Genomic DNA, 15919 nt, shown 5'->3' on the forward strand with positions numbered 1-15919 from the left:
CAAGTTATTCAGGAATTCTTAGCAGGCTTTCAAAAGATGTCACCTCCATGGGAACTGAATACGGTGCTGTCTAAGCTTGCAGGTCCGCCCTGTGAATAGTTTCTTCCCCTTTCGTGGTTGTAGCTCCGAGCATGTTGGAAGCGGTGTAAGCAGTTCATCTGGCATGCCCTCCATTTCTTCTCTCTGAGTTTTATCTTACGCTTCTATTGGCGTGTTCATGAAGTCCCAATCATGAAGGAGGACATGTTACATGCTTGTAACACGAGTTCTCCATCATGGATACCTTCATTATATTCATGAACATCTAACCAACTCCCCTTCATGGCAGGATATCTACAGCGATGTGAGCACTAGCTGCCCGTGCAGTGCATTCTGGGGCCTCTCTGGAGGCTTCCTTTAATTAAAGTGACAGTGATATCCTTGTGTTAACAGGAGATTGCATTTTTCACAGTTCCAGCTTCTTCTTTTTCTTATCAGAGAATACAAACAATCGGAGACAGTGCCCTCTTTCATTTCCCCCATTGTATTTCTACATTAGGTGTTAAATGGAGACCTTTTAAGATGAATGGGTTTTTATAATAAAAATGTGGCTTTGCTTGGAAGAGGCCCGCTCGGAGAAATAAGATATGGTGGAGAACTAGACTTAATGTGGCCTCTGTACCCCCATAAAGATGTCTTACGCTGCTCTGCTGACAGCTGTCAGTCTTTCATCTGTTTCCATGCAACCTTTTATCCTGATGCCTAACTACTTTTCTATGCCCGCTCCCATCTTTCTGTTTCCCTCCCCCGCCTCTTTAGGCCACTGAGTCTGGCTGATGGCGTGAAGCTGCTGGAGACCCTGGCTGAACGCGTCCACCTGGCCACCAAGAGCTTCATCAATATCAGGTGAGTGTGGGGGCACCACTCCGGCTAAGATTTCAGTGCATCCTCCAGCGCAGGATCTCCAGGATTCCACCACACCCATCCCTTCCTACTAAATGCCCAAAGATGGCCATGCTTCTTCTAGCTCTTTCTAGAAATGTCTCCCTCTTGCTGAACGCTCTCAAAGGATGAGCCTCTCACACCATCTCTTGGAGAAAATGTGTAAGGCCCTCCAGCTGGGAATTTCCTCACTATCAGCCATGAATTTCCTCCCTCCCAGCTGTGAATTTGCTCCCTCCCATCGATGAATTTCGTCCACCGCATCTGTGAATTTCCTTCCTCCCAGCCATGAATTTCCTCCCTCGCAGCCATAAAGTTTTCCTGCTTTCCAGCTGTAAATTTCCTCCCTCTCAGATGAATTTCTTCCCACGCATCTGTGAATTTCCTGCCTTCCAGCCATGAATTTCATCCCTCCCAGTTGTGAATTTCCTCCCTCACAGCTATACATTTCCTCCCTCTAAGCCATGAATTTCCTCCTTCTCAGCTGTGAAGTTCCTCCCTTGCATCTGTGAATTTCCTTCCTCCAAGTCGTGCATCGGACCAGGGCCTGCCTGACCCTGTCCATATAAGTGCCTGACTCGCCCATGCCGGGCGCATCGCGGCACGAAATCGAGGCTAATCCTCGATTTGACCAGGAAGAACCGCCGGCAGGCGGATCGCCGGCCAACCGAAGGCCATACTAAGGCCCTGTTTTGCCCCAGGTCCCCCACTTCCAGCATCCACCTCGAGGGGCGAGGGCAGGAGCCCCCCCAGCCCCACAGCCCAGCAGAGGATCCTGTCGAGGAGCGAAGCGTGCATCGGACCAGGGCCTGCCTGACCCTGTCCATATAAGTGCCTGACTCGCCCATGCCGGGCGCATCGCGGCACGAAATCGAGGCTAATCCTCGATTTGACCAGGAAGAACCGCCGGCAGGCGGATCGCCGGCCAACCGAAGGCCATACTAAGGCCCTGTTTTGCCCCTGTTTGGCGCATGTGAGCGTAACATCCACTCTACATCCCACCATAAGATTCTGCTGTATTGAGGCCTCCTGACAGACCCACTGAAAGAGTCTAGTCTAACCGTGGGACAGCCTCCGTGATGCCGAGGAGGAAGCAGTACTTTCTAATTGCACTATCTGGACTCAACCCAATGTGAGTAAGCATAACACTTTTAGCTGCTTAGTCTACCCACGATCCGCATGTGAATGTCTACTGCCTACTGCTAGAATATACACACACCTTGGTGAATTTACTCTTGCTAACTATTTGTTACTCATGTGCATCAGCCTATTGCTACTGTTCTCGTGCAACACATCGCGCCACGCCTACTAGTGCCGCTGTAATCATGTTGTACCCTCTGGTCGCTCATTGACCACAGTAATTGTGTTGTGCCCCTGGTCGCTCATTGACCACAGTAATCATGTTGTGCCCTTTGGTCGCTCATTGACCACAGTAATTGCGTTGTACCCTTTGGTCGCTCATTGACGACAGTAATTGTGTTGTGCCCTTTGGTCGCTCATTGACCACAGTAATCATGTTGTGCCCTTTGGTCGCCCATTGACCACAGTAATCATGTTGTACCCTTTGGTCGCTCATTGACGACAGTAATTGTGTTGTGCCCTTTGGTCGCTCATTGACCACAGTAATCATGTTGTGCCCTTTGGTCGCTCATTGACCACATTAACTGTGTTGTGCCCTCTGGTCGCCCATTGACCACAGTAATCATGTTGTGCCCTTTGGTCGCTCATTGACCACAGTAATTGTGTTGTGCCCCCTGGTCGCTCATTGACCACAGTAACTGTGTTGTGCCCTCTGGTCGCTCATTGACCACAGTAATCATGTTGTGCCCTTTGGTCGCTCATTGACCACAGTAATTGTGTTGTGCCCTTTGGTCGCTCATAGACTATAGCAATTGTGTTGCCCATGGTCATATATTCACCACACTGCCATCTGTACGAGCCCTATGATTACTGCAACTTAACACTATGTGCCTGACCTCATTTTCTAGATAACAACATAGCAGACTTAGCAGTTACTTTGCCTGCACTACACCATAACTAAAACTCTAGCCATCTATCCAGACACAGGACGCTTACACATTACACAATGCTCCTTATACTATCCTACCTAGTATACCTGGCCTCCTCACTCGCCCCATGGGAACATCTCACCATGTCGCCTCTTATAGCAACTACAATACAACACTCCACTACACAATATAACATAGCTGACAGAAACCTAAGATTACGAGCAAGACTACCCAGAATCTTTGATCCGCTCATCAAATACGAAACTAACACTACTCGAACCAAAAAAGAACCTACTCGCAAACCATTCACCCATAACCACGTTAAGCTCAACAACTACCAAACTAATAAAGAAACAATTGCCACTCCCAATGCTGCAAAAAATACTGCTACACATCTTAACCGCACACCTAAACTCAAAGGAGCCTTAATAAACGCTAGATCCTTAGTCGCCCACGCCATAGAAATATCGGAAGTTATCCTGACAGAAGATTACGACTTCCTAGCCATTACAGAAACTTGGCTACATGAGACATCAGGCCCAGCACTATCCCTAGCTGTGCCCAATAATTACACTATCCTCAGATCAGATAGGTGCGGAGCTCGAGGTGGAGGACTAGCCATCATCGTCAAAACTAAACTCCAGATGAGACTCACCCCCTCACCAACCATTGAATCTTGTGAGATAATGTCCACCAAGACACCTACAGCTAACTCACAAACCCTTAACATTCATTTGATATACAGACCTCCAGGTCCAATCAAGAATTTCATAGAAGACTTAACTACCATCCTATCAGAAAACCTTAAAGATACTACTCAATCAATATTACTAGGCGACCTCAATATTGGCTTCAATGATATCAACGACTTACAAGCCACAGCAGCCTCCAACACCCTAACAGAACTGGGCTACACACAAAGAGTGCTTGAGCCCACCCATATCAAAGGGAGAACCCTTGATTGGATTGCTGACCACAATTGCAATATAGCCACTCTCACCATCTCACCCCAAATCTGGTCAGATCACCATCTAATCTCATTCTCCTTGGACACTGCCACCCCCAAACTGCAACAACCATGTGCACCTCCTGCACTTACCAGAAATAAAAAAAACATGACACTAGACAAACTACTCCCCGGCATCATGCCCACTTTGGTCGCTCTACCTGACAACCTTAACCCTAACAGCCTAGTGGAAGAATTTAACAATATCATGAACAAAACTCTTGACAACATCGCACCACTCAAGCTCAGAAACAGCAAGCCAAAGAACCACCTGAACAACTGGTTCACCCCTCTCTTAAAAAATCTGAGATTAGAAAAAAGGAAATGGGAAAATACATGGAAAATTAACCCCAGCCCAGAAAATAAACTGAAACTAGCTAAAATCTCTTCTCATTACAAAAAAGAAATCATCTTAGCTAAACAAGAGACCTACAATAACAGAATCACACAAGCCAAATCAAGTACTAAAGAACTGTTCGCCATACTCAGAGAACTGGAAAACCCAATAACACCTCAAGACAACTGTCTTAAAGATAAAAAGTGGTGCTCCGAAATCCAGCAAGCCCTCTCTAACAAAGTCCGAAACCTCCAAAAGAAAATAGAACTAAAACGTGAGACCCTAGCACCCAACATATTACCGCCTATCAAGACACTTCCTAACTCCAAACCCACTACGCAATTCCACTTCTCCAAAGTCTCCATACTAGAAGTAGAGAAAGTAATACTCGGTCTAAAACCGTCCAACTGCAAAGGAGACTTATGTCCAGCACAACTCATCAAAGATGCCGCACGAGATCTAGCACCATTTATCACCAAGTTAATTAATGCCTCCTTTACCACAGGCATTATCCCCAGTAACTTAAAAGAGTCCTGGGTGCTCCCACTCTTAAAAAAGGCTACTCTAGACCCCACCATACCCACTAACTATAGACCTATTACTACGGTACCATTCCTTCTGAAGATACTGGATAAAGTGGCATATATACAAATCCAGAGTTTCCTGGAACAAAACCAACTACTAGGCTCCCGACAATCTGGCTTCCGCCCTCTCCACGGCACAGAAACTGCATTGATTGACCTGAAAGCCCAAATAGACAAAGTAAGAGACTCTGGAAAACCAGCACTCCTCCTGCTACTAGACCTATCGGCCGCTTTTGATTTAGTGGACCATAAAGTCCTATGTAACCACCTAGATTCAGCAGCACACTTCTCCACTGAGGCTATAGCATGGATACAATCCTTCCTCAGTGACCGCACCATGAGGGTCTTCTCACCTATAGCAGCTGCAGACCCCATCCCTATTACCTGCGGCGTGCCACAGGGATCATGCGTTTCACCAACGCTATATAACATATTCACTAAGCCTCTGTTTGATGATTTGGACCTTCTGGGTATCACGTATACCAACTACGCTGACGATACCCAGATCCTCCTCCCACTCACAGGGGTTTACGAAAAAGATCTAGCATTGGTGAACAAAATATACAGCATCGTTCAGGCATGGATGGCAACCCATGGCCTATGCCTGAACGATGATAAAACTGAGCTTCTTATCCTAGGCACCGCACCCCTCATCAAAAAACTAAGCACAAACTACTCTTCCTTTATCATAGATGGGAACTGCATACAAGTTGCCAAAGAAGTTAAAACATTAGGGATCTACCTTGATTCTACCCTATCATTTTCCAAACAGGTAAACTCCCTAGCTTCCTCGACAGCCTACACATGTAAGCTCATTAGAGCAGGAAAACAATTCCTTTCCCAGCACAGCTGTCTAACTTTAGCCAGAGCCCTTATCATCTCCAAACTAGATTATTGTAACGCACTGTACATAGGAGCCAATAAATCTATCATAAACAAAATCCAGATACAGCAAAACAAGGCCCTCCGAGCGGCATTGAACATCCCCAGGAGAGAACACATTACAGTAATAAGAAGGAAACACAAATGGCTCTCCACCCACGAGAAAATTAGACTCAAAACGGCATCTCTCACATACAAATCTCTACACAACAAAGCCCCCCAATACCTTAAGGACAGATTCATCAGAACACACCCCACAAGACAAACCAGACTTGCCTACACCAATCGCCTACAAGTACCACGCTTTAAACTGACCACCATAGGCGGAGCTAGCTTCCCAGTCAAAGCTGCTCAATTGTGGAACGAATTACCCACTACTGCGAGGCTAGAACACTCCTTTTCCAAATTCAGGCAAATTGTAATTAACTGGCTAACGACAGCAACTGCTAATTGAACCCATGATAATGCTCACGCCTGTTTGCTACACAGTATCTGCATCATACGATTGTAAACCTGTATTGTAAACTTGCACCTGTAACTGGTAATTTCTGTAACTGGTAATGTCTGTAACTTGTAACTGTAACCTGTAACCTATGCTCTAAGCTGTACATATTCTTACTTTTTGCGCCCTTATACTTCAGGGTCCGGTGCGCACAATAAATTCTAAACAAACAAACAAACAAGTCATGAATTTACACCCTCCAAACTCTGAATTTTCTCCCTCCCAGCCATGAATTGTCCTCCCTCGCAGCTGTGAATTTCCTCCCTCGCAGCTGTGAATTTCTTCCCTCGCAGCTGGGAATTTCCTCCCCTCAGACATGAATTTCCTCCCACACATCTGTGAATTTCCTGCCTCCCAGCCATGAATTTTCCTCCCTCCAAACTGTGAATTTCCTCCCACCCAGCTGTGAAATTCCTCCCTCCCAGCCATGATTTTCCTCCCTCCCAACTGTGAATGTTCTCCATCTCAGCCATACATTTCCTCCCTGTCAGCCATGAATTTCCTCCCTTGCAGCTTTGAATTTCCTCCCTCGCAGCTGTGAATTCCCCCCTCCCAGCCATGACATTTCCTTCCTCCCAACTGTGAATTTCCTCCCACACAGCTATACATTTCCTCCCTCTCAGCCATGAATTTCCTTCCTCATAGCTGTGAATTTCCTCCTCCCGCATCTGTGAATTTCCTTCCTCCCAGCCATGAATTTCCTTCCTCCCAGCCATGAATTTCCTTCCTCCCAGCTGTGAAATTCCTCCCGTCCAGCTGTGAAATTCCTCCGGTTCAGCTGTGAAATTCCTCCCTCCCAGCCGTGAAATTCCTCCCTCCCAACTGTGAATTTTCTCCCTCTCAGCCATACATTTCCTCCCTCTCAGCCATGAATTTCCTCCCTTGCAGCTGTGAATTTCCTCCTTCACAGCTTTGAATGTCCTCCCTCTCAGCTGTGAATGTCCTCCCTTCCAGCTGTGAAGTTCCTCCCTCCCAGCCATGATTTTCCTCCCTCCCTAAGGTGAATGTTGCCCCCTCAAGCATGAATATCCTCTAAGGTTCCACCTAAGGTTCACTCTCCCTCCACAGCTGTTCTGCTGGCCCAGTGCCACCACAGAATAAAGCATGCATTGCTTCATTGCTGTGTCTCATTAATTAGACTTAGAATTGAAGAGCTGCTCCCATATTCCAGAGACTAAGTAAGAACCAGTGCCCCTGGACGCTGCTCATCTATTGGGCCGCCGTGAAGCTCAGCCAGCTTCTACTTCCCATTGCTCATGGCGTATCTTTTTCCCTGTGCAGTGTTTCTGGGCCTGCTCTGACCTTCCGAATACGGCAGAACAAACTCAACATGTCGCTCTCGGATGTGGCGAACCAGGCGGGTGAGTATGTTGCTTGTGTCACTTTCTGGAGCTTCTGGTCACAAAAAGGTCTGGCAGAAAGCTTGGGATGCTGCAGTTATAACGACATACGTTAAATTGTATTTTCAGAACATGTGTTGACAAAAAGGCAATTTGTTTACATAAAACAAACCGGGGTGCAGGGAAAGGTGTAGAGAAGTGCAAGGGGAAGGGGGAGGTGAGAGGAATAAACAGGGGCCATCGGCAACCGCAGCCGCTTCACCCCATCATGAAGTGGTCCCCGTTGCTAGGAAAGATGTTCTTTTTGCAACTTTCCCCCCATAGTTTCCTATACAACCCCATTCTTGTTGCCCTGTTTTTTATCCCGTCCTGTATTTTTGAAGGAAGGTAAAGCCTTCAGCTTCAATGGGGGATGGTGTTTATCTATAGTTTGGACTAAATAGCTTCCCCCTCTGTGGCTGAAAAGGTCAGATGAATTTGTGTGATCTAAAGACCTTGTGCCGGACTGAGGGTTCGAAGCACGTTTCTGCTGTTTTCGGTGCTGTCAGTGTTTCTCCCACTGAGTTCAACAAGGATGTTGTTGGCTACAGGAGACGCTTTATCAGTGGCAACATGTTCCTCGGCTTCCCTCCAAGTCACTCACTGTCACTGGCAGTGTTAAGTCTCCCAGCACACTTCTTTTTCTTTCCTCGAGTCTCCCTTTAGAGTTGGGAAGGAGTGGAGTCGTGTGTGTGTGTGTGTGGTGTGTATGTGTGTGTGGTGTTTGTGGTGTTGTGTGTGTTTGTGTGTGTAGTGTTGTGTGTGTGTGTGGTGTTGTGTGTTTGTGTGGTGTGTATGTATGTGTGTGTATGTGTGTGTGTCTTTGCACCAGGAAGATGTGATCTTCTCCCTAAGACTGTGTGTGATCAATGGGAGAGAGGGGTGGGTCTCGCATAACTTTTCTCTTCAGGGTGAGGAGGTACTTCTGTCGGCCGATTAGCAATTCCCCATAGTCTTTCTTTCCTTGACCTGTAGTCGAATTTCCTAGATCCGTTCCAGATTCAATTCTCGGTAAGAGAGGGGAATAGTGGGAGATGGTTTCCTTATTTGTTTGGTCCTTCTAAATGGTCTGGGAAACCTATGTGCACAAGAGCCCTTCCTGTCTTTGAGAACCTTTGAGGTCCTTATGATAATGACTGTGAAGTCACTCTGCCACAAGACCCAGAGACAAGGGTAGAAGGGCAGCAACACAAATACAAATAACATGAGAGAGTAGAGGTCTTGAGACCCCAGGTAGAAAGGTGTATGAGAGGGAAGAGGTCTGCAGACGTAGGGGCCATGGGATAAAGGGCATGAAAGGGAAGAGGTCTGGAGAACCAGCAGTATAGGGGGGTGAGCAGGTTTGCTCTTTGGAGACCTAGGGGCAGGGGAATGAGAGGAGAGGTGAAGAGACTTGAGAGGGGAGAGATGTGGAGACTATGGGATAAAGGGAATTAAAGGGTAGAGGCCTGGATAACCAGGAGTATACCTGAGAGGAGAGGGGAACATGAGATAAAGGGCATGAAAGGGAAGAGGTCTGGAGAACCAGCAGTATGGGGGGAAGAGGTCTGGAGAACTAGCAGTATTGGGGGTGAGCAGGTTGCCCTTTGGAGACCTAGGGGCAGGGGGAATGAAAGGAGAGAGGTCTAGACACCCATAGAGAAGGCACTTGAGAGGGAAGAGATGTAGAGACTATGGGATAAAGGGCATGAAAGGGTAGAGGCCTGGATAGCCAGGAGTATACTTGAGAGGAGAGATATATGGGGAACATGGGATAAGGGGCATGAAAGGGTATAGGCCTGGATAACCAGGAGTATACTTGAGAGGGGAGGGATATGGGAACATGGGATAAGGGGCATGAAAGGGTAGAGGCCTGGATAACCAGGAGTATACTTGAGAGGGGAGGGATATGGGGAACATGGGATAAGGGCATAAAGGATAGAGGCCTGGATAACCAGGAGTATACTTGAGAGGAGAGAGATATGGGGAACATGGGATAAGGGGCATGAAAGGGTAGAGGCCTGAATAACCAGGAGTCTACCTGAGAGGGAAGAGAAATGGGGAACATGGGATAGAGGGCATTAAAGAGTAGAGGCCTGGATAACCAGGAGTATACTTGAGTGAGAGAGATATGGGAAACATGGGATAAGGGGCATGAAAGGGTAGAGGCTTGGATAACCAGGAGTATACTTGAGCGAGAGAGATATGGGGAACATGGGATAAGGGGCATGAAAGGGTAGAGGCCTGGATAACCAGGAGTATACTTGAGAGGAGAGAGATATGGGGAACATGGGATAAGGGGCATGAAAGGGTAGAGGCCTGGATAACCAGGAGTATACTTGAGAGGGGAGAGATATGGGGAACATGGGATAATGGCACAAAGGGTAGAGGCCTGGATAACCAGGAGTATACTTGAGAGGGGAGAGATATGGGGAACATGGGATAAAGGGCATGAAAGTGTAAAGGCCTGGATAACCAGGAGTATACCTGAGAGGGGAGAGATATGGAGAACATGGGATAAAGGGCATGAAAGGGTAGAGGCCTGGATAACCAGGAGTATACTTGAAATGGGAGAAATATGGGGAACATGGGATAAAGGGCATGAAAGGGTAGAGGCCTGGATAACCAGAAGTATACTTGAGAGGGGAGAGATATGGGGAACATGGGATAAAGAGCATGAAAAGGTAGAGGCCTGGATAACCAGGAGTATACCTGAGAGGGGAGTGTAATGGGAAACATTGGGATAACCGGGAGTATATCTGAGAGAGGAGAGTTATGGGGAACATGGGATAACCAGGAGTATACCTGAGAGGGGAGAGATATGGGGAACATGGGATAAAGAGGAAGCGAGGGTAGAGGTATGGGGACTAAGGTTTACATGGTGTGTTAGGGTTGTGATCTGGAAACCTGGAGACACTGGGCATGAAAGGAGAGAGGTCTGAAGAACCAGGGAGAAAGAGTGTCAGGGGTAGTCTGGAGACCTAGGGACATGGGGCATGAAAGGGTAGAGTTGCGAGGACCTAGAGACATTGAAGGATACCTTCACCTTTGGACTCAGACAAAGAGCTTGGCCACGGTTGTAATTTGCCTCTGTGCATAAACCTCAGGCATGACTGAGGGACTATTGTGGAATGCGCAGAGTGCTGCTATCTGGGGATGCCAAGTGGATTTGGGATTTAGGGTAACACCAAGTAGAGATATCCAGTTATCCTGTGCCAAGTGTAAATAGCTCAGTCAGTAGCCCTTTGCATGCTGGTTTTTGTAGTCATTGATCTACTACAAAGCTCTGCACAGTGCCGATATCCTGAATGAGACCCGTCAGCAACGAAAGCTCAGCACAGTGCTGATATCCCGAATGAGACCCGTCATCAACGAAAGCTCTGCACAGTGCTGATATCCTGAATGAGACCCGCCAGGCGTCAGCAAGGAAAGCTCTGCACAGTGCTGATATCCTGAATGAGACCCGCCAGCTGTCAGCAACGAAAGCTCTGCACAGTGCTGATATCCCGAATGAGACCCGTCATCAACGAAAGCTCTGCACAGTGCTGATATCCTGAATGAGACCCGCCAGGCGTCAGCAAGGAAAGCTCTGCACAGTGCTGATATCCTGAATTAGACCCGTCGGCAGTCAGCAATGAAAGCTCTGCACAGTGCTGATATCCTGAATGAGACCTGTCAGCCATCAGCAATGAAAGCTCTGCACAGTGCTGATATCCTGAATGAGACCTGTCTGCCGTCAGCAACGAAAGCTCTGCACAGTGCTGATATCCTGAATGAGACCTGTCAGCCATCAGCAATGAAAGCTCTGCACAGTGCTGATATCCTGAATGAGACCTGTCAGCCATCAGCAATGAAAGCTCTGCACAGTGCTGATATCCTGAATGAGACCCGTCTGCCGTCAGCAATGAAAGCTCTGCACAGTGCTGATATCCTGAATGAGACCCGCCAGCTGTCAGCAACGAAAGCTCTGCACAGTGCTGATATCCTGAATGAGACCCGTCAGCAATGAAAGCTCTGCACAGTGCTGATATCCTGAATGAGACCTGTCTGCCGTCAGCAACGAAAGCTCTGCACAGTGCTGATATCCTGAATGAGACCTGTCAGCCATCAGCAATGAAAGCTCTGCACAGTGCTGATATCCTGAATGAGACCCGTCAGCTGTCAGCAACGAAAGCTCTGCACAGTGCTGATATGCTGAATGAGACCCGTCAGCAACGAAAGCTCTGCACAGTGCTGATATCCTGAATGAGACCCTTCGACCTAACTACTTATAGACCTAGAACCCTAGAACGGTACTACATGTCCCTTCCCCAGTGGTGTGCTGACCCTAGAGACCGGTGATGGGCCGCCTATCTAAGGAAAGGATACAAAGAAAACTATACCTATCTAATCTACCTTGTTTCAAAAACAACCTACTCGAAAAATACTGTTAAAAATGTGTTGGAACCTAGTCTTAAAATATTTTATTGTTGACTGTCCAACCACCACAATTAATCTAAAACGGGAGGAAGTAAAATACTCAAAAGTAAGGGTAAACTGCTGCATTATCCTAACACACAGCGTCTGACAATTATATACCCAACTTTTCTTCTCATATATCTGTAAATGAACTGGCAAGAGAAAATAAGTGTGAAAAGCCTTCACTCTAAACAAATAAAAAAACAATTTCACCGACGGCGTGCAGCAATGTCTCATGCCTCTTTATATATCGTCAACCGGTTTCGGTGCAGAGCACCATTTATTACCACCTTCATCAGGACGGTAGGTTCAACAAGAGTACATCAACTCCCTCATGTCTCGTTCAATTGCTAAAGTTCGTGCTGTGTGGAGCACACAATGGTTATTGTGCGTCACTCAAGAGTCATCCGTTTTGTTGGTCAGTGAATAATGGGGAGTTCTCGTCTACTTCTATATATTTGTTCTTTTTTCATTTAACCATCTAAGCAAGTCACCGCCATGGAAGGCTCCTCTCAGTGTTTTCATGATGACATTTGGGAGTTAGAGAGGAAAACGTTTTGCACAATAGTCCTTTTGTTTTGCAACTGACCCTTCGACCTAACCCATCGGTCCGTGGGGTTCCGTCCCAGTTGAAAAGTAGCTTATCACTAAGGATGACTTGGCCGTCGAAACCTGCCACTATATCGGCTGCTACACCAAACTCAAAGAGCTGGCTACCTGCAGATCATGGCTGGAGTCTAAGGAGGAGAAGGAGGAGAAAGGGGCTGGAAAGAGAGTAGGATACAGAACCTCACTGCTCCACCTGCATCTGGAATGGAGATGACTCCCATACACTCACATCGAGATATAAGGAATTCCAAAACAAGCCCTCTGCAAAGTTGGATGAAAATGCCCCAAACACTTTCGTGAGTAGCAACACTACCAGCAGAACAGATCCATCGAGCGATACAACCTCCTGAAGCAGTATGATGTTGCAGAATCGACTAGCCCCTACCAATTGCAGGCCACTAAATACACAGTCACCGACCAGGGCAACAGTTTATGTAGGCCTAATGTAGTCGCTGCTCCAACTACTGTCTCTCAACCAAGCCTCACTCCTGTTCCCCACAAAGAGCGCAAAGGTGCTAAGGAGCAGACCCAAAACTGTGACACCGTGAACACACACATGTCAAGACATTGACAACCTTAGACTTGTGTACACGCCCAAGCTCTATCATGGGGTGACTGCGAAAGGAGGTTTGCTAGGAGCACTTCAAATCCCAATGAAATGTTGCCCCCCGGGAAATATATTGGAATAGTGAGAGGCAGCCTCAGCCCAGGTAGAAGTACAAGGGCAGGGACAATCAGATGAATCTGTAGAGATCCATGGGAAAATATAAATCTTTTACATTGTCAATACAATAAAATGAAAAGGGTCAAGTTCAGTGATTTTAAAAAAATCGAAAATAAACTGTGAACAGATAATAGTTCACTTAACCCCGACCGAACCCGGCTAACCTCAACCGTTTCTGAATCTTATTTTTAAACCAACGCCTTCTCAAAGAAGTGGTTACTCTCGTGTCCCCCAACACTCTCACCTAACACCTATGCAACAATGCTTTTCTTGGCTGCCTCCCCACCCTTCACCCATTCATGCACCCAATGGATGATCCCTACCCACCAATACTTCCCTTGGCTGCTTGCCCACTGCCTCACCACCCTTCATTCACTCTATGATGACCCCTACCCAACATTACTTCCTGTGGCCGGCCTCACCCCCCTTCACCCATTCATGCACCTTATAGATGACCCCACCTAACAGTAATTCTCTTGGGTGCTTCACCACTTCCTCACCACCCTTCACCCATCATCATCCCTGTGAATCCTTGTCCTGCCACTTCTCTGCTGGTGTTTTCTGTGTGTTTCTGCACAGGGGTCCAGTCTGGACCCCTTGCAGTGCGGCTCTTAATTTTTACCTTTGGTGAACATAACCCATTGGATAACCTTAGGGCACCTCTGTGTTGCCCACAGAGCATGGTATGGGCAGGTGGGAGCTACATGCTGACTTGAAAGTGGCTCTGCATATCCTCCATTTTTGGGATACCTAGACCCTGCCATATGAACCAATGGATTCCTACACAAAGGCAAGATGGACACCGGTGGCCTTTTGGTTTCCTTTGTCTTTACCCCTTATTTCTCAAAGTCCCGAGACTCCCTGGCTCTATTCCCTTCCCCTGAATGGCTGTTGGGTGGAAGGACCATATATGGCTCTGGGGCTGCCTCCTGCCAGACTGACATGAGCCTTCCCAGGGACTGCGTGTTGTGGGTACACCCTTGGGTTGGAGCCTGAAGGAATGGAGTGAGGAGTCCATATGCATTCTGTGTTGTGGGTGTCTGGTTTTGGTTGTGTGACGCAATGCCTGGGCCAGGCCTAACTGAACCTGTAATGAATGCAGTGAGTGCTCTGAAAGGCTGGGGAGTTGCCCCCAATCCACATCCTGTGTTGTTGGTGTCTGGTTTTCTGTGAATGGCCTGAATGCCCATGAGCCTGGCTGGGTGCTGCCTGCATGAATGCACTTGTGTGTGATTGGCTGGCTGAGCCTGGCTCTGCATGAGTAAATGGGGATGGTTTTGTATAACGGGGGACCTCACACTCCCCTCCTTGTCAAGACTGAAACAAGAAACCTGAAGCAAGAATCTGAAGTGTTCTTAAGCGTGCATCCTAAAGTGCAGCTGGAGGAAGAAGTCTGGGCTGCACCTGTTCACCGAAATGCAAAGGCTGCTGTGCTGACTCAAGGACTGAACCAGAGAGGACCTGGATAGGAGACCTCTTCCCGTAGCTACGAGGGAACATCATGCAACTGCTGCTCTTTACCCAAAGTGTCCTGGAAGGCAGCCCTGCATGCCTGTTGTCCGGAGAAGGGATCTTGAAGTGGAGCCCCTCAACATCTTGAAGCCAAAAAGTCCATCTGTGTCATCCAGGGTTCGGACGTGTGTTTGTGACCGCTGGAAGCCAAGCTGCTGAGTATCGCCGCGAAGAGGTGTTACCCTGGCATAGTGCTGCCTGACAATCAGAGCTGCCAAAGCTCAAACCATCTAAAGAAATCTTCAAGGGGCACCTCTGCCACGACACCTATCCACTGTTCCACGCCAGATACGATCCATGGTCGCTGTCTGCAGTGGAGTGTCCACTGGTGGGCTTCGCGCCACCAATCCACGAAGAAAGTGTCCAGAGGGTGTAGAGGGTCCAGACATGGTGAGGGACTGTAGTCCAGTAGTTGTGTGCAGGTGCCAGTAGCTATCCTGAGGTTCGTGCTGCGGCTGCAGCATCAAAGAACTAAAAGACAGTGAGCTGCAAAATCTCGAAACCCGACACCTACTTCTGCCACTGCACCCGTTCCCACCAAAAGTCATCACAACCACCATAGGACCTATCCTCTTCAGCCAAGCCTTGTCTGTGGAGTTCCGTTACTTTGGGGTAGTGGGATCTGCAGAAAGAGAAGCAGTCTATTAATGAACATATTGGGACTGGGCTGTAATATACACAATAAAGTGCACCTTAACATTTCCTTACAGGTTGTCCAGGTGGGGGGATCCTCACACTGTGTATTTTTATTAAGTACATGGTTTATTAGAAACCTTATACATTTAAATTATACAAATATATCATTATACATTTTAAGTTTGTAATCCATAAATAATCATCAAATCAGCAAATATAATAATCATCAAATCTTTACATCCTTTATAAAGGAGAACACGGTAATCGCAGTCTCTGCCGCTGTAAAATCTCTGGGAGTTTTCCTGCACTCAACCTTGTCTATGGATAGACAAGTTAGCTACATCTCCTCCTCAGCAGCACTTACAACCAAAATGATCAATG

The 15919-nt window shown here is 47.4% G+C and overlaps 1 protein-coding gene across 2 annotated transcripts in view; it reads left to right on the forward strand.

Annotated features, from left to right (window-relative positions):
* The window catches only part of PTPRN (protein tyrosine phosphatase receptor type N), a 488337-nt gene that overhangs the window by 261991 nt on the left and 210427 nt on the right, over nucleotides 1-15919 (forward strand). For both annotated transcript variants that reach the window (XM_069616889.1, XM_069616888.1), the window contains exons 10-11: nucleotides 799-885; nucleotides 7523-7602. In XM_069616889.1, coding sequence (XP_069472990.1) covers nucleotides 799-885; nucleotides 7523-7602 — 167 coding nt within the window. The remainder of the gene's footprint in view (nucleotides 1-798; nucleotides 886-7522; nucleotides 7603-15919) is intronic.

This window comes from Ambystoma mexicanum, chromosome 9 (assembly GCF_040938575.1).
Source record: "Ambystoma mexicanum isolate Mex_15411 chromosome 9, UKY_AmexF1_1, whole genome shotgun sequence".
NCBI lineage: Eukaryota > Metazoa > Chordata > Amphibia > Caudata > Ambystomatidae > Ambystoma > Ambystoma mexicanum.